Raw genomic sequence first — 18,605 nt, forward strand, 5'->3', positions numbered from 1 at the left:
GCATGGGCTAGGGAGCTGTGTCCTACACAACTAGCTTGAACCGGAGTGGGGTGGGGGAGGTGGAAGAAGGGGGGGTAAAATTTATCTCTTCAATATCTTACAATTTTCTGAGTACATGTCTGTTATTTCCTTGATTAAATTTAATGCTAGATATTTTATTTTTTTGATGCAATTGTAAATGTGCTTGTTTTCTTAATTTCTCTTTCTGATAGTTTGTTATTGGTATATAAAAATGCAACAGATTTCCAAATATTAATTTTGTCTCGTACTTTACTAAATTCATTTATCATTTCTAATATAGTTTTTTGGTGAAATCTTTGGGGTTCTCTGTCTCTATAAGTATCCTGTCATCTGCAAATAATGACAATTTTACTTCTTCCTTTCCCATTTGAATGCTTTTCTTTTTCTTATCTGAAAAAAACAAGTTTTACTGTGGCTAGAACTTCTGGTACTATGTTCAATAAAAGTGAAAATGGGCATCCTTGTCTTGTTCCTGATCTTAAGGGGAATACTTTTAGCTTGTCCCCATTGAGTATATTAGTTGTGTGTTTGTCATATGTGGCCTTTATTTTGTTGACATACGTTCCCTCTATTCTCATTTTGCTGAGATTTTGTTTTTATCATAAATGGATGTTGGATTTTGTCAAATGCTTTTCTGCATCTATTGATATGACCATGTAATTTTTATTTTTTGTTTTGTTTGTAGTGTATCACGTTAATTGATTTGTGGTTATTGAAGCAACCTTGCATAACAGAAATAAATCCCACTTGATCATCATGCATGATCTTTTGAATGTATTGCTGAATTCGGTTTTCTAGTATTTTGTTGAGAATTTTTGCATCTATTTTTATTAGAGATGTTGGCCTATAGTTTTCTATTTTTGTAATGTCTATGTTTGATTTTGGAATCAGGGTAATGGTGACCTTATAAAATGAGCTTGGGAGCCTTTCATCCTGTTTTCCTATTGGATTTTTGGATTAGTTTGAGGGGAATAGGTGTTAATTCTTTTCTGAATATTTGGTAAAATTCACCTGTGAAGCTATCTGGTCCAGGACTTTTGTTGGGAGCTTGTTGATGACTGATTCAATTTTGTTGGTGGTAATCAGTCTGTTCAGGTGATCTGTTTCTTCTTTATTCAGTCTTGGAAGATTGTATGCTTTTAGGAATTCTTCCATTTCTTCCAAATTGTCCAGTTTGTTGGCGTATAGTCGTTTGTAGTATTTTCTTAATTTTTTTTCTATTTCTGTGGTGTTGATTGTCACTTTGCCTCTTTTATTTCTGATTTTATTTATTTGGGTCCTCTTTTTTTTTTCCTTGATGAGTCTGTTTAAAGGTTTGTCAATTTTGTTTAGCTTTTCAGAAAACCATCCGTTGCTTTTATAGATCTTTTTTATTATGTTTTTGGTCTCTTTCGTTTATTTCTGCTCTGATATTTATTATTTCCTTCCTTGTATCCCTTTGGGCTTATTTTGCTGTTCTTTTTCCAGTTTCCTTAGGTGTAAAGATAGACTGTTGATTTGAGGTTTTTTTTGTTTCTTAGATAAGCCTGCCTTGCTATGAATTTCCCTCTTAGGACTGCTTTCTCTGCATCCCATAGATTTTGGGTCATTGCGTTTTCATTTTCATTTGTCTCAAGCTATCTTTTGATTTCTTCCTTGATCTCATTGTTGACCCACTCATTATTCAGCAGCATGTTATTCAGCCTCCATGTGTTTGTGTGTTTTCCGGTTTTTTCCCTTGTAATTGATTTCTAGTTTCATAGCACTGTGGTCAGAGAAGACGCTTGATATGATTTCATTCTTCTTAAATTTATTGAGACTTGTTTTGTGGCTTAACATGTGGTGTATCTTAGAAAACGTTCTTCGAACACTTGAAAAGAATGTATATTCTGCTGCTTCGGGGTGAAATGCTCCAAAAATACCAATTAAATGTATCTGGTCTAGTGTGTCATTTAAGACTGCTGTTTCTGTGTTGATTCTCTGTTTGGAAGATCTGTCCATTGGTGTCAGTGGGGTGTTAAAATTGCCTACTATGATTGTGTTACTGTTGATCTCTGCCTTTATGTTGGCCAATATTTGTTTTATACATTTCGGTGCTCCTATGTTGGGTGCATAAATGTTTACTCAGGTGGTGTCCCCTTGTTGAATTGATCTCTTTATTATTATGTAATGTCCTTTTCTCTTATTATAGATTTCATTTTAAAGTCTATTTTGTCCAAATAAGTATTGCTACTCCCAGCTTTTTTCTCATTTCCATTTGCGTGAAATATCTTTTTCCATTCTTTTACTTTTTGTCTGTGTGTCTTTCAATCTGAGGTGGGTCTCTTGTAGACAGCATATGCATGGGTCTTGTTTTCTTATCCACTCAGCTACCCTATGTCGTTTGATTGGAGCATTTAAATAATTTTCACTTAAAGTGATTACTGATAGGTACATAGTTATTGCCATTTTATTATTCATATTTTTGCTTTTCATTTTTTTCTACTTTTTTCTGCTTAAAGAAGTCCTATATTTTTAAAGATTTTATTGGGGGAGGGGAACAGGACTTTATTGGGGAACAGCGTGTACTTCCAGGACTTTTATTTTCCAAGTCAAGTTGTTGTCGTTTCAATCTTCGTTGTAGAGGGTGCTGTTCAGCTTCAAGTTGTTGTCCTTTCAATCTTAGTTGTGGAGGATGCAGCTTATCTCCAGGTCCAGTTGCCATTTCTAGTTGCAGGGGGTACAGCCCACCATCCCTTGCGGGAGTCGAACCGGCAACCTTGTGGTTGAGAGGACGCGCTCCAACCTACTGAGCCATCCGGGAGCTCAGCTGCAACGTGTCATGTTCAATCTTAGTTGCAGGGTGCGGAGTCCACCATCCCTTGTGGGACTCGAGGAGTTGAACCGACAACCTTGTGGTTGAGAGCCCACTGGCCCATGTGGGAATCAAACCGGCAGCCTTTGGAGTTAGGAGCACGGAGGTCTAACTGCCTGAGCCACCGGGCCGGCCCCTTTATTTGTAATTTTGGTGTGATCCTGGGATGCAGCAGGCATAGTGTTTACCCAATCTGCCATCTTGGACCACCTGTGGAGCTGTACTCTTAAATAAGAGATCCAAGGCTGCCCTCCTGGAGTATGTTCTAGCAAGGGAATTGGGGATACAATATACAAATAATCAAGATAATTTCCAGTTATGGTCCATACTTAGAGGGAAACAAAACAAGCTATCAGTATAACGGGTGGTGAGGTGGGAGTCTGCTTACACAGCAAACTAACTGGGAGATAATTTAAGTCCAGATGCAAAGACAAGATCTTATCCATTCAAATCACTGGGAACAAAGTATGCAAAGGCTGCACAAGGCAGGTTGGTTGGGAGGTAGGTTGGTTGGGTCTGGCATATGTGGGGCAGTGAAAAGAGGCCGGTGGGGCTGGCATAGTGAGCAAGGGGAGGGGTACAAGGTAAGGCTGGAAGGGATCAGGCCAGATCCTGAGCATCTCCTGCCATGAGAAGGGGTACGGATTTTTTTTTTCCTTTCTCCCCCTCCCCACTCCGGTTCAAGCCGTTGATTCTCAGTCTAGTTGTGTAGGACACAGCTCCCTGGCCCATGCTGGTATTATGAGCCTTGCAGTCTCCCCGGCTGAGGCAGTCGGTTGGTCGGATGGTCAGCCGCTCACAGCTAGCTGCTGGCCGCAGCACACAACCGCCCAGCTCCAGGGAGAGCTGTTGTTCACAATCTTAGCTGTAGAGGGCGCAGCTCACTGGCTCATGTGGGAATCAAACTGGCGACCTCCGTGTTAGGAGCCCGGAGCTCCAATCACCTGAGCCACTGGGCTGGCCTCGGATTTTATACTAAGTGTGACTGGATACTTCAGGAGGGTAATAAGTAGGAAGTTACTGTATCATAAGTATTTTTCCAAATGATTAAAAAATGTTTAAGAACTTTTAATGACTGCTTATTTCATGGTTATGTATAAACCATGATTTATTAAACTAATTGTTGGAAATTTTTGTGTTTTTTTCCCCTCCCCCCTCAATTTTCATCTTCTAAAATCTTGATAAACAAATCTATAATTTTGATTGCCTTCTTAGGCGAATTTTTCTACTAGTAGAGTTTATGAGCAATTTTTAAAGGTGTTTGATACATGAAATTTAATAGCCCTCTGGTGTGTATTTTTGTGTTGCAGACTGTGTTGATGACAACTACTGGTTTGGAAGGGATAGAAACTGTGAATATTGCTTTGATAACCCACTGCTGAAAACAACGGATAAATACCAGACTTACAGCAAGAAGCACTTTCGGATTTTCAGGGTTGGTGACAATTATCCATTTATTTGGGAGAGGTGGTAATCTACTCATCACTCTTAGATATCTTCCCACTATAACTCTCCACTGTTAAAACTTTGAAATAAAATGTTCTCTATTTTAGGAAATGGGGCCTAAAAACTCTTACATCGCATACATAGAAGATCACAGTGGGAATGGAACCTTTGTAAATAGAGAGCTTGTAGGGAAAGGAAGACGCCTTCCTTTGAATAACAATTCTGAAATTGCACTTTCAGTGTGGAATAATAAAGGTAATATCGTCTTACGGTTTATTGGATTTTTCCCCCCTCCCATACGAAAGGAAAATTGACATTGTGTTCTTTGTAGAATATGGCTTAGGTAAATCAAGTAAGGTTAGCATTCAAGACTCAGCTCAGTCTTAGTTGTGTTTTTAAATTATGAAAAAGTTCTATAAAGAGTGATTTCCTAAGGTTTAATTGGTTTGATTAATTTTATTTAAAGCTATATGCTGTCAGTTGAATTATCGTGTTGCTTAAGATAGTTCATAGTTCATTGATTATTACAATTTATCCCACATCAGTCTTAGACATCTATGTGTTGTTTTTGGCCATTAATTCATCTCCCTTCCTCATTCTTCCATTCCTTCCTTCCACGCATTCATTTCTACATATATTTATTGAACTCTTATTACGTGCTAGGCATTACACTATGATTTTTCTGTAAGAATCTCAATTTAGACTTTACACCTTAGATCCCACTTGGTTATTCTCTGAAAGTGGACGTGTTTATCATTATCACGTAGTGTTTTATAAGTATCCACTCCTAAAACTTTACTAATATCATATCTAAAATGAACAGTTGGTTATTCAGTGCAAAAACTTCAGTATAGAAAGTATAATTGACAAAAACAACCTGTAGAGTTAAACGTAACTCATAGTGGTTTTAAATCCTCGGACAAGAGGAATACTCTGGTTTCTTTAATTAAAAAGACAAAAAGAGAAAAACAAAACTTCCTGAAACTATCTGAGTTAAATGACTGGGAAGGGTATGTGTGTATGTGGGTCTAACACCTTGAAAATATAGAATCCCATAGGCACTGTCCCACAAATTCTGATTTGGTAGTTCCAGGGATTTAAAAAATTCTGCCCATATGGTTCCCATGCAGCCAGTCTTCAGACTGGCATCTGAGACCATGGCTATACTGGGCATCATAATGTGCATTTTATGATTGACTTAGTTTTCCCCGTTTCTGACTATTTTGTTCCTATGTGGTAATTATAGTCAGAGCAGCTGCATAGGGTTTTGCTGGTCAAGGGGAAAATTGGGCACTGAAATCTGGTTTGCCCTCCACATGACAAACTGTGTGCTACCTTTTTCTCATTGGTCTGCCTAAAGGGCACCTCTTCTAATTTGAACAAAGGTGTTATATAGGCTAAAGGTGGCCCTGACTGAAATAGATCAAACTGGTACTCAGTTTGACTGCATTCAGCCTATTGACATTTTATTAGGCATTTGCTGATATCTGTAGTTTAACATAAAACTCTAGATTTCTTTGAAAAGGGGGGATATCTAGCCACACTGAGCCTATAATCCCATTACTCAGATATTTGTAGGTGTTGAGCAGAGGCTACCTCTTTTTAGATGGATGATGTGTTTTCCTGTTCAAGTCCCCACTGCTCCATCGTGTTTTACACTCAACCCAGTCTTACCTGGCTTCAGTGGGCAACTGAATTTGCAGCCCCTGAAGTAGACCTTGACATTTATGAGAAGTACATATCCAGAGCCCCTCAAATTCCTGGATTCTCAGAGGCTACCGGAACATCTAGGTTCATAAATATCCATAAACACTGAGGAACCATTGTGTCTTGGGTGGCCAGCAGGTCTCTTTGACTAGGCAAGTGACTGTCTCATAAGGATCAGCCTGGAATGATGCATACTGAGGTGGCTCAAATTTGTGCCAGAGGCTGGATCCCTAGGTAACTGCAGGAAGGTCAAAATGCATCACCTGAACATTGTTAAACTTAAGATTTCTCTGTGACACTCTTTCAGGATCTTATAAGCAGTTGCAAATTTCCCATTGATGACTTTGTAGATTTGACATATTTGATAATTGTTTGCAGGCTTGGCCCGCATGGATGGTTAAATTATTCAATGAGTAGTTTTTTGTTGTTTTCTTTTTCTGAGATACAGCCTGAATAATGGAGAAATAAAGGGGAATTTGGGGGAGGCAATGCTATTTATTTCACTTTATAGAGTATCATATATGTAAAGGTATAAATGGCAGAGAAGATAATGCTAGTTTGGTGACCAATAATGTAGTTTTTATTGGGATATTTATTTGCTTCTGTAGAACAGTTTTCTAGGCTCAAATGAATTGCTTTTGGGTACTGATCTTTTGCCAACCTGCACAGATATTTTATATTAGTGTGATGAATTAATATTCTGAGATCAAGGAATAAGACTAGCATTTATGTCGGATATTCTGTATTACACTGAGACTGATGCTGTGTATTTCCATTGAAGAGTGAAAATTGACTGTCATTTTTCTTGGGTTTCATGATGTATGTTAGCCTAGCTAAATAATTCCTTTAGGGTTAGATGTTAACTAATAAAAGCAATTGTCTTATATTCCATATGTTTACTACATTTTAGGACCATTTATCTTAATGTTTATTGAATGAATTAATGAGACCTATTTCTGCCCTTTTTCCTTAGTTTTTGTATTTTTTGATCTGACTGTAGATGATCAATCAGTTTATCCCAAGGAATTAAGAGACAAATACATCATGTCAAAAACTCTTGGAAGGTAATTTATTTTTTTAATGGAAATTTCACTTAATTTTTTTCTAAACATTTGTCATTTGCTTTGTTTTTCATTCCTGGTTTTATAACATTCATTATCTGTTCATAACGTATTTGTAGGGCACCGATTTGTGATCGGTGTGTTATTGATTTATTTAATAATGATCAATTGAAATGAAGTTTTTTCCCTAAATTTTGTTATAACTTTTTAAAAGCAGTTTTAGTGAGATATAATTCACATACCATACAATTCACCCATTTAAAGTATACAATTCAGTGGTTTTTAATATATTCAGAGTTCTGAAACTTTTACAACAATCAATTTTAGAACATTTTCATTATCTTCCAAAAAGAAATATTTACAGCATTTGTGCCCTCTTCAGAATTTGTGATATCTTGAGATCTGAAATGAAACTGACCATTGAATAGGGCAAAGTTCTCAAAAATTTTTGGCCTCGGGACCCCATTACTGAGGATTCCAAAGAGCTTTTGTTCCTGAGGCTTAATTCTATTGATATTTACTGTATTAGATACTAAAATGGAGACATACTAATAATTAAAAGATAAATTCATTATGTTATGATGAATAACATTTTTGCCTGCTTTTTTCTTTTCTTTTTTTTTTTTTAAAGGAGGCCGCAGCTCACAGTGGCCCATGTGGGGATCGAACCAGCAACCTTGGTGTTATTAACACCACACTCTAACTAACTGAGCTAATCGGCCACCCCGATGAATAACATTTTTTAATGAAAAATAAGTATTTTTAAAAAGATTCCTGAGAAGAGACGCATTGTTTCACATTTTTGCAAATCTCTGGTGTCTAGCTTACTAGAAGATGGCTACATCCTGCTAATTTGCTTTTTCATTTGGTCTGTTTTAATATCACATGCTATGTACCGTGTAGCCTCTGGAAAATTTGGTACACTTACGAGAGAATGAGAATGAAAAAGGCAAATAATGTGTTCGTATTATTCTGACAATTGTTTTGACTTTGTGGACACCCTGAAAGAGTCTTGGGGTCCTTTAGGGGTTGCCTGATCATACTTTGAGAACTACTTCCTGAAGGAAGATGCTCAGGACACCTTCACCACATCGTACCGTGTCCTCCCATTCCTTCCCCCTCCCCCAAAGGCCTCTCTACCTACTGATATTTTTAGAAACATGAAAGTAGAAAATAACACAAGGAAATAATCACCCATGTTCCTGCTGCATAGAATCAAGCATGGTGTTTTCTTTATGACCATCTATGGGAGATATTTTAGTTTATGGGCATTAAATTCAGTAATTCATTGCTGTTTCCATATTTACATTGGCCACTTGGAACCTCACAGCCAAATTTGTGCCCTCCCTTAAGAAATGTTTGAGACTCTTAACGTTTTTTAAGGGGGAATTCAACACAAATCCTCTAACTTTTAGTGACGAACACTTCAATGATTCAGTTAAGAAATTTATTGGCTCTTGCAACTGGGAAATATAGGAGCACAGATGACTTCAGATGTGGCTGCAACAGGAGGCCTTTGATCTTTATTTCACTCTTTTAAGTTCTGATTATCTGTTTGGCTTTATCTGTGCCTAGATCTAAGGGCTCCTACGGTGTTATGAGGGCTCTGGCTCCATCGCTTGATGCACATTACTCTTGATTGCCCTCCTATAGAATTGCTCTCTCTGTGTGGCAGGAAAAATGGCTTCCAACATCAGTATTTGATTTTCAGGGAAAACCCTGATTGGCTTAAATTTACTGGTCCGCCCAGTGTTGTACTGTTATAGACACGCCACTAGAGCTATATGGACTCAAGGAAGATTTCTCAGGCAAAAGGTGACTGTTATTAACAGAAGAGGAATTGGAAAATGTTTTGAACAGATTTTAAAAAATAGTAGTTACATGGACCATTCTCACATGATACATAAAAATTAACTCAAAATGAAACAAACTAAATATAAGAGGTTAAACTATGTAAAAAGAGGTAGACAATGGTTTCTTAAATATGGCACCGAAAGCTCAAGCAACAAAAGAAAAAATAGATAAATTAGACTTCATCAAATTTCAAAACTTTTGCGTATCAAAAGACATTGTCAAGAGAGAGAAACACAAGTCACAGAATGAGAGGAAATGTTTATAAAGGATGTTGTATTCAGAATAGATAAAATAACTTATAACTCAACAACAAAAAGATAACCCAAAGTAAAAGTGGGCAAAGGGTTTAAATAGACAGTTCTCCAGAGAAGATACACAAATGAGCAAAAACCACATGAGCATTATTACTCATTAGGGAAATGCAAACCCAAACCACGAGGAGATACCACTTTGCACCCACTAGGATGCCATGATAAAGAAATGGAAAATAACAAGTTTATGAGGATGTGAAGTTGGAACCCCTATACACTGCTGGTGGGAATGTAAAATGGTGTAGCCACTGTGGGAAATAATGTGGTGGTTTCTCAAAGTGTTAAATATAGAATTACCTATGACCCAGTAATGCCTCTTGTAGGTGTCTCTCCCCTCAATTGAAAACGTGTTCAAACAAAAAACATGTGAATTAATGTTCATTACCACTCTATTCACAGTAGCCAAAAGATGGAAAAAGCTAAAGTGTCCATCAACAAATGTATGGATGAGCAAATGTGACATGTCCATACAATGAAATATTATTTAGCTGTAAAAAGGAACGAAATACTGATACATGCTACAGCATGGATGATGTTGATAACATGCTAAGAGAAAAACTGGACATAAAAGGCTACATGTGGTATGATTCTGTTGATAATGAGATGTTTGCAATAGGCAAATTCGTAGAGACAGAAAGCAGATTAGTAGTTGCCAGGGTCTTGGGGTCAGAATGGAGAGTGAATACTTAGTGGGTACGGGGTTTCCATTTGGGCTGATGTAAAGTTCTGGAAGGGGTGTTGATTGTACAATATTGTAGATTGTATTTAATGCCACTGAATTGTTCACTTTAAAATGATTACAATAGTAAATTGTATATACACAATAAAAGAGCTGTCTCGGCAAATCCCTCACCCCACCCCCAAACCCACTATAGTTATAATAGTCTACTTTAGGCAGGTAATGGGTGATTAATACTTGGCTAGGCATTACCTTTGGCTGACCCAAGTTTTGGGGCACAGAACCTACATAGGATTAACTGTACTGGGGGCATCCTGGGTAGCATTCCTCCATTATAGTGTCCCAATTAATTGCAAGTCTTTGAGAGCTTGTCTGCAAGCAGACTCATGGTGTAATGCTCTTGGTTTCTTAGGTATCGTGATTGTATTTAGGTGAAATTCATGGCATCAATTGCTTATGCACTTTGAAGACAAAATTAAGAAAGGAAAATGCATCAATGAAAGATACTGCTTGCTGTAACTTGTTCCAGGCACTCATTTTTGAATAGGACTTTGTTCTGTTGATATTTCTCTGACCTCTGGGACAAGTCATTTCTCTCCAGTTCTTAATGTCTTTCTGAGAATTTCACCATCTGGGGTGACGAGAAAACTTAAGTCTTACATATCATTCAGCTCAAAAAGTGGAATTTGGAGCTGATTCAGTGTTGTTGGATGGTCCACATTCACTTATGCCCTTGACATTTTTCGTTGTTGAGGTTTCACCCTGTTCTCTGAAAATGGGGACAACGGCAGGGTTGTATATGGAGTGTCTTTAACTTGTAATAGTTGAGGCCAACTCAGTGGTGTGTCTCCTGATTAAAAACATTCTGACGATCAATTATACTTGCTCTGTTTTTCCCTGCAGTGGTGCCTGTGGTGAGGTGAAGCTAGCTTTTGAGAGGAAAACATGTAAGAAAGTTGCCGTAAAGATCATCAGCAAAAGGAAGTTTGCTATTGGCGCTGAGAGAGAGGCAGTAAGTACCTGTGTTCGTGGCTGCTCGGCTGTTCTTAACACGTCTTAATTTCCCAAAATTTTAGAGTTGGTGATTTTCAATGTCGGGAAGAATCTACTGCACAGATAGGAGAATTTGTATCAAAGAACGTTGAAAAATTTGGGATATGTTTAACTAATTTAGAAACTTAAAGATAATTTGGTTCTAAAAAATATTGGGTTGTATGTAATAATGTAATAGCAGGAAGTTGTTTTTGTTTTTGTTTTCTTCCGAGTTGTTACAAGACTTTTTACAATAAAGGAAAGGAAATTAGGGGGAAAAATCCAGCCATATCCCCACCACTATAACCCCACAGCTGTTTTCAGTTTCCCTTTTCCTTCTAGTCTTTGTTCATATGAATTCGTGTTTTTCGATGGTTGAAATCACATTATATATACAACTTTGTATTCGGCTTTTCCACACAAGCATTAATGCATAAACTTTCCCCTAATATATGCTTTTGAATGGTCAAGTCTCAATTTCATAGACTTTATCATAATTTATTCAACCATTTCTTTGGTTGATCATTTAGATAATTTCTAATTCTTTGCTCTTTCCGGTAATGTGGCAATGAATATCTTAGTGCTGATAGATTTTTAAAGTCTTAATTAAATTATTTTAATAGTCTCTTTATATACTATCCATTTATTTTATTACATTTTGTGTAATACACTTTTACTCTGTGAGTGAAATGGCCGAATATATTGGTCTTTCAACACATGACCTAACAAAGTAATATAAAATGTGACCCGTAATCATGTTTTCCTTTGTGGCCAGCTGTTTCTGGCTATTATATTTTAACATTCTTTAAAGATCAATTTTTTCACTCCAAGACAATGCCATTCTCACATGGCAAGAGGAATTTCCTTTCTGTGTTCACTTTGTTATAGATCTTTTCCCCTGTGATTTTGGATTTGTTTCCCATTTTGGGGGGAAGAAAATACATACCAGATTCTTAATGACCTAGAGCAAAAGTTTAGTTCCTAATTTCGTCTTTCAAATTATATTGGACTCTTTTAGACCTCTCTGTCATCAGAGCACACCCTGACTTGGTAATGAGTTTAACAGCTTACAGGAAGAGGCAGACTTTTAAAATTAAACATCTGGGTTCCTTAGCTGAAGTCGATTTTACATAAATGTGTAATTCTATATCCTCTGTGCTTGTGGAGGGTGTAGCCCATGAGGTTGAGGAACTTGATTCATCCTTTTGGAATTGTAATGGAGAACAACTTGAGTACTCTGAAGCTTCCTCTAGTTAAGAGTCTCAGTAAATATGTCAGCCTGCAGTTGAAATTGAAACTGTGCCTATTTTATTATGAGGAATTGGACTTGACATTTTCTTCATGCAATTTAATTAAATACCTTTTTGTCTGTGGGGTTTTTTTTTTAATCATTTTTATGAATGTATACAATTCCAGAGCTAATGAGATAAGCACAGTTTACCAGGTAAGCATGAGAACAATGGAAACACTTGTGTTTTGGCTGTGGGAATTGGAGTAAGTGACTTCCTTTCTCTAAGCCTCAGTTGCTCTATCTGTAAAATGGGGATAATTGTAGACCCCAGTTCACTTTGGAGATTGTGAGGCTTATGTGAGATGACCCTTTTAAATAAAGAGGTTGGCATAAAGCCTGGTCATTTATTGAATGCTTCCTATTTGCCAAGCACTTTACAGAATGATTTTAGGTGAGTTGTTTAAATCATTGACCTCTAGGCCTTGATTTCTCTATTTGAGTAGAGCTGGATTTGGAACTAAGGCAGCCTTCCTTTATCAACTAAGTTTAGCTGTAAATATTTTCTAATTATTGGCCATTGTTATGAATAAACTGATGTTATTTTATTTATCCAAGGATCCGGCTCTCAATGTTGAAACAGAAATAGAAATTTTGAAAAAATTAAATCATGTAAGTATTGCTGTAAAATATGACCCATACTTAAAATCATGTATCCCAAAATATGGGAGGAGTGCAAAGCATTGCAATGTAATAAAACTAGCATTAACCTGGGTTCCTTGTAAATGGGGTGTCAGTGGCCACATGGAGTGTTAATAGTTCCTATCTTTTTTGTGCACTGAGGATCTTGTCTCAGTGGAGAGTGTCTAACTTTAAAGATGTGAGAAGAGAAAGGCAGAGTTGTGGGACTGAGCCCATCTTCATGATTTTATTGTTCTTTCCATTTCTTCATTAACTTATGAGTCCCCACGAAGTCATGAGCTAGGTAGGCATTGGAGGTAAATTTGAAAGAAGATCTGTCTGTCCAGTGAAGGATCATCTTAGTTTGGTTCTTAACCTCCAGACAACAAAAATATTTCTTCTCTCTTCTCTCACCTCCTCAAATTTTCCAAACAAGTCAAAACTAAGAACAAAATCTCCGTCATCAACACAAGTCAACAGGTTCCTTTAGAACTCACAGGTGGATCTGAAAACCCATGACATCCAGTGGCTGACCTTCCTGCCTGTCTTTCTTCTAATTCCCTTGCAACTTCTTCCCTGAATTTGCCTTCTTTTTAAAGAGAGAAGCCCTCTGATTTTCTGGGGTGGGGTGGCTTCACACCTACCCCCTAAGATAAACACTTAGAATGCTCAGAGAATTTTCTTGGATGTCAGAGGATCCCCAAACATAACATGTATACAAATCCAATGTCCACTGCAGTGGAGAGGAATTTAGAACCCTAAGGAAGATCCCTGGAGATATTACTTGGCAATTTATAAGGGCACGTGAAAGCCCTTGGGACTTAAATACGGGCTTGTGTGTTTGGGAAACAATGAGTCGAGCCTGGTAGCCTAGTAGACCTGACCTTTGTAGTCAGGCACTGATTCGGTTGTCAAACATATTGTGTCAGGCTGTCTTCTAGGCCCGGGCAGGGGTGAGCACAGATGAACTTGACCATCCCTCCTCATATGTGGCTTCAGTCTAGTGAGAAGATGGACCTGGGTTCCCATCCCATCTCTATCACCTGCTGGCTCTGAGAAGGTCATTTCATTTTTCAGAGCCTCAGTTTTCTTATCTGTACAATGGAAACCACGAGGATACCTACCTCAAACGTCAGTGTGAGAATTAAATGAGATGTGCTTGTGCTTGTAAAGCTTTTGGCACAAAGGACACACTTGGGGAATGATAGAGATCTGTAATTCCTTAAACTTTTCTTTGCGTGACCTAAGTGGAAGGTCTGCGGTAGTGGCCTCTGGTTCCTGAGCGACGCTTTCAGCTGTGACTGCTCCAGCCAGTGACCCCGGAGACCACTTCATGCGCTATCAGCTCCCAGCTACACCCATTCCCAGGTGGGCACTGCCTGGTATGAAGCCAAGCAGAACCAAGACCTTCTCATTCTTTCCTCTGATCTCTTCACTGTGTCTTCTTTTGACTTCATTAAGACCTCGTGTATGTAGAGTCAGGTGCTGCTAAAAGGTTTATTATACAGAAAGCAGTTCCGCATCCCTCCTGATTTCCCTGTCTACAAACATTTAAAAATTTTTAACTTTTTAAAATAAGAACTTATCTCCATATTTCTATGTAACAGACATAAACTGCTATCTCTTGGTTTATTCATTTTTGATAGCTTGCCGCTTTCCTGTTAATGTTCTATGAGCATTTTAGCTCCTTTCTATTCCTCTTAATAAAATACTACGATGCAGTCAGTGTTTTCATTATTGTGACAATAACAAATGTCCCTGCAGAGCTGAGTAGACTGATCACAGGGAAGGAGTGGTGGCGCTGTTTGCTCCTAGCCTGACCCCCATGGCCATATGTCCCATGACCAAAATGTGGCCGACAGTCTACCTTCTGGGAGAGGTGTATCTGCTATTGATGTTGGTATTAATCTGGGCAGCATGTGAGTGTCTCCTGTGTGCCAGCTGCTATGCTGAGTGTTGGTCCTAAAAAGATAAATAGAAGACGTGACTCAGCCCATGCAGTGCCTGGTGAAAGGAGACCTCCATACTGGGTGTTAGTTTCCTTTCTCTGCCCTCCTGGAGCTCACAGCCTGGTGGGGAGACGGATACTGAAGATGCAGTGTGGGGCGGCATAGATTAGACCCCCTGCAGGGTGTGTGGATGCATTGTAAGGGGGCCATTTTAGCTGGGACCAGATGCCTGAGGAGGCCAGGTGTGCCCAGAGGGCTGGATCACCAGGCAGGAAAGGTGCACAAGCACAGGTGTGACACTGGGAAAGACCACTGAGTGTGGGGCAGGTGGGAGTTTTGTGGTCTGGAGAGGAGGATGCTTGGAACCAGGAGCAGGAGACGAGCCTGGGGTGGTGGGTGGGCGGCAGGACGAGGCTGGGTCATGAAGGGCTTGCGAAGCATCTCTCTGAGAAGTTGGATTTTATCCACTAGGCAACACAGAGCCAAAGGTTTCTTGTCTTCCTTTCTACTCCTTCCTTCTGTCCTGTTAATGCTTTCCTCCCTCCCTTCCTTTAAACACTTTAAAATTATACACTATTTGACACATATGAAGTAATCCTGTACATTATAAAGCAAAGCAATAAGACACCTTTGAACTTGCCATCCGGTTTAAGAATGAACACTTGACCATACAATTGAAATACCTCATACTCTTTGAAGTCTCTCGTGACTTGCCTTTTCTGCTCGGCATTGTTTCCAAGATCCATTGTGCTGGGAGAAGCAGTGGGGCGTTCATTCAACTGCTGTATAACAGTTCATCATGGGAAGGTACCAGTTGGAAGATTTTGATTAGAGCGATGGATGTGATGCAGTTTGCTTTGTAGGAAGATCACTGGAGTGTTTTGCTATACTTAAAATCTAAAAATCTTGCAGCTCTCTTCCCTTTAATTCTGATATAACCACAATCCTCCCCTCTGCTGAAGGCTGGAGTCACGTCCCTGACATGTACTCACCATGGCTTTTACTCCAACCAACTGAGCTTTACCATCTTCCCTTTTTTCTGTAAAAACAATAGGTATGCATTCTAAGCATAAAACCATGCTATTAAATCTGCATTTTAAATGGTACAGTACTGCTCTGCTTTGTTCTTTAATGTTCCTGTGTGCATCCTGCATTGATCGGTGGTCACCAACTGTCAGTTGTATGTGTGTGTCTCCCCCACCCCACAGATGTGCTTAGAGTTCTCATGAAACTGAAATTTTCCCTCTTTCCTTGAAAAAATGGGAGGATCTTGTCACATGGGGTTCCCATTCCCCTCTGGGCCCAGTTGCGAGGAACTGAATAGGCCTCTACCTGGCAGCATGGCTGGGCTCCCCACCTGGCCCGCTTCTACCTGCCAGGCTCCTCCAGGTTCCTTAGGTATCCTTGAGTACCTGTGCTCTGGGGCAGTGAGGAGGAAGGCTGGGCAGAGACTGGCTTTCCTTCCTTGGTGCCATCCTTGTGTGTGAGACATGAACCAGTCCCTCGCCAGCTTGGTGGTGTGGAGAGTTTCTGGTACGTTCGCACGGAGGAGCCAGGTAAATTCTGTTCTGCTTTGTCCCCTGCATGAACTTCAAAGTGTTTCAAGACACGGGGCCAAATGCCTGGTTGGCCTCCCTGAGCCTCTGGGCAGATGTCCCGTGTCCTGCTCTTGTGGTTTTCCTCGTGGGAGCTTCTCATTTCTTTTTGTCTTTTCCCTCTTTTAGCCTTGTATCATCAAGATTAAAGACTTTTATGATGCTGAAGATTATTATATTGTCTTGGAATTGTAAGTAGTAAGTTTTTTTATTTGTTCCTGTTTGAATGCTTATTTAAAGAGTCTACTGCTGACTTGCATTTGTCATCCTGGGGACCTTCAATGTACGTGTGTGGTGATGGGGCCCTCAAAGTGCATGGGTTAGTATGTCTGAAATCCCTCCAGTGTTTCCAAAGGCAGGTGGCTTAGAGGTTCCAGGCCCTGGATTGAGGCCTGGGTTTGAATCCTCTGCAGGTGACTAGCTGACTGCCCATGGTTAGTTTACTTCCCCTTTTGGAGTCTCATTTTCCTGGTGTTAAATGGGGATAATAATGATACCCTATGAGCAGAGTTGTAAGGATTAAATGCCGTGAGGGGTGGGAAAACCCCCAGCATAGCACCTGGCACGTAGGTGCTCAAACACAGGTGGATGTTATTACTCTGAAATACCTGCCTTGGTGGGCCTATCGGCTCGGGATCACAGTACCAGGATCATGCCGACACCTGAGTCTCTTTCAGGTACTGGTTTGCTTGCTGGTGTATTTCAGTGGCCACAGAGTCCTATCTGATTTGGTGTGACCAACATAATTTCCTGTCTCATTCCTGAAAGAGGCCTGTCTGATGTGCATTCCTGTGTAAATATGTTAGTGTTTCTGGGAGCAGCTGTTGTGGCAGACAGGCAAGGCTTTGCACCTGATAAACCCGGGCTATGCAGGTTGGCTTTTAAGATTGTACAGTAAACGGTAGTCCTGGTCATAGCATTGTAAGAGACTGGACAGCTCTAGTGTTGCTTAAGGGAATATCTGTTGCTATTAAATGGGAGATTGTTACCTGACAGTCTAGTGAAAACCGTTTAATAATAGTAATAATAGTAATACAATAACAGTAACTGTTACTAATTAAGCACTTAATATGAGCCCAGTAATGCTCTAAGCACTTCTCATTGACTCATTTAACCTCATAGCAATCATCCAGGTTAGTTACAAGTTACTGGTGGGTTACTACTTTGAGTCCCACTTTACAGAAAAGGAAACTGGAGTTCAGAGGGATCGAATAACCTTGCCAAGCATGGACACTGTAGCAGGCACTATATCTGTGTCAGTTATCTCTTATTTGTTACAACAGCCATCAAAGTAGGTGGGATCATCTCTATTTTTTTTTTTTTTTTAAGAGGCAGAAACAAACTCAGAGAGGTTATATAACTTACCCAAAGTCCTCTAGCTGGGAAGTTGTGGAGCTGGGGTTCACACCCCAGTTGTCTGATTGTAGGTTTCTGCTTGCTGCTCTATTATACCAGTCTCAGAATCCTCTGGGGTGTGTGATAAAAATGCAAACTCCTGGGCTCCGCCTCTGATCTACTGAATCAGATTTTATAAAGCTCCCCAAATGTCTTCAATGCCCACAAACACTTCCATCTTTCCTTGGTCCTTAGTTTCTTACAGGGGTATCTTCATTGTGAATGAGACTTATGATCTCATCACCTTTACAGTGGGAGTCAAGAGTGAATAAAAATGGCAACTCTTTGCTTGTCTTAGTGAGTTTGTTTTGTGTTACTATTGTCCACCCAAGTGAGTTTCTCTTCAGGCATGAGGCCCCTGCTTTGCCTGTGTGTTTCAGGATGGAAGGAGGTGAGCTGTTTGACAAGGTGGTGGCGAAAAAACGCCTGAAAGAAGCTACATGCAAACTCTATTTTTACCAGATGCTCATGGCTGTACAGGTAAGAGAAGCCCTCAGTGTTTTATTTATTTATTGTTTTCACAATCTCCAGAAATGCTTTATTTAGAAATTTTGTTTTTTGTGGGTGATTTTAGCAATTCAACAGTGTCTTGAAAATACTAAAATTGCTGCATTTCTCTGCTCTGCCATCCTCAGTGTTAACTTCATCCTTCACTGGCATCATGATAGCAGAAGCAATAACCTCCTAAGAAAATTAGACTGTCCCTTTCTGTAGCTTTTTTTTAGGGAAGGGCAAATTTGTCCCACTTTGACAACCTGCTTTCTTATAGGTGAATTACTCCCTGAATTAGACAGAAAGTGAGGGACTGAATGA

At 39.3% G+C, this 18,605-nt stretch overlaps 1 protein-coding gene across 3 annotated transcripts in view; it reads left to right on the forward strand.

The window, feature by feature from the left end:
* CHEK2 (checkpoint kinase 2) overlaps positions 1-18,605 on the forward strand; it is a 38,258-nt gene that overhangs the window by 9,411 nt on the left and 10,242 nt on the right. For 2 of the 3 annotated variants that reach the window (XM_019743097.3, XM_074321046.2), the window contains exons 3-9: positions 4,165-4,289; positions 4,408-4,555; positions 6,981-7,071; positions 10,816-10,924; positions 12,791-12,844; positions 16,527-16,588; positions 18,173-18,272. In XM_019743097.3, the coding sequence (XP_019598656.3) occupies positions 4,165-4,289; positions 4,408-4,555; positions 6,981-7,071; positions 10,816-10,924; positions 12,791-12,844; positions 16,527-16,588; positions 18,173-18,272 (689 nt within the window). The remainder of the gene's footprint in view (positions 1-4,164; positions 4,290-4,407; positions 4,556-6,980; positions 7,072-10,815; positions 10,925-12,790; positions 12,845-16,526; positions 16,589-18,172; positions 18,273-18,605) is intronic. The other variant, XM_019743099.3, reaches the window with a different exon arrangement.

The sequence above is a fragment of the Rhinolophus sinicus genome, chromosome 9, assembly GCF_057876585.1.
Source record: "Rhinolophus sinicus isolate RSI-liver-muscle chromosome 9, RSI-T2T, whole genome shotgun sequence".
Taxonomy (NCBI): domain Eukaryota; kingdom Metazoa; phylum Chordata; class Mammalia; order Chiroptera; family Rhinolophidae; genus Rhinolophus; species Rhinolophus sinicus.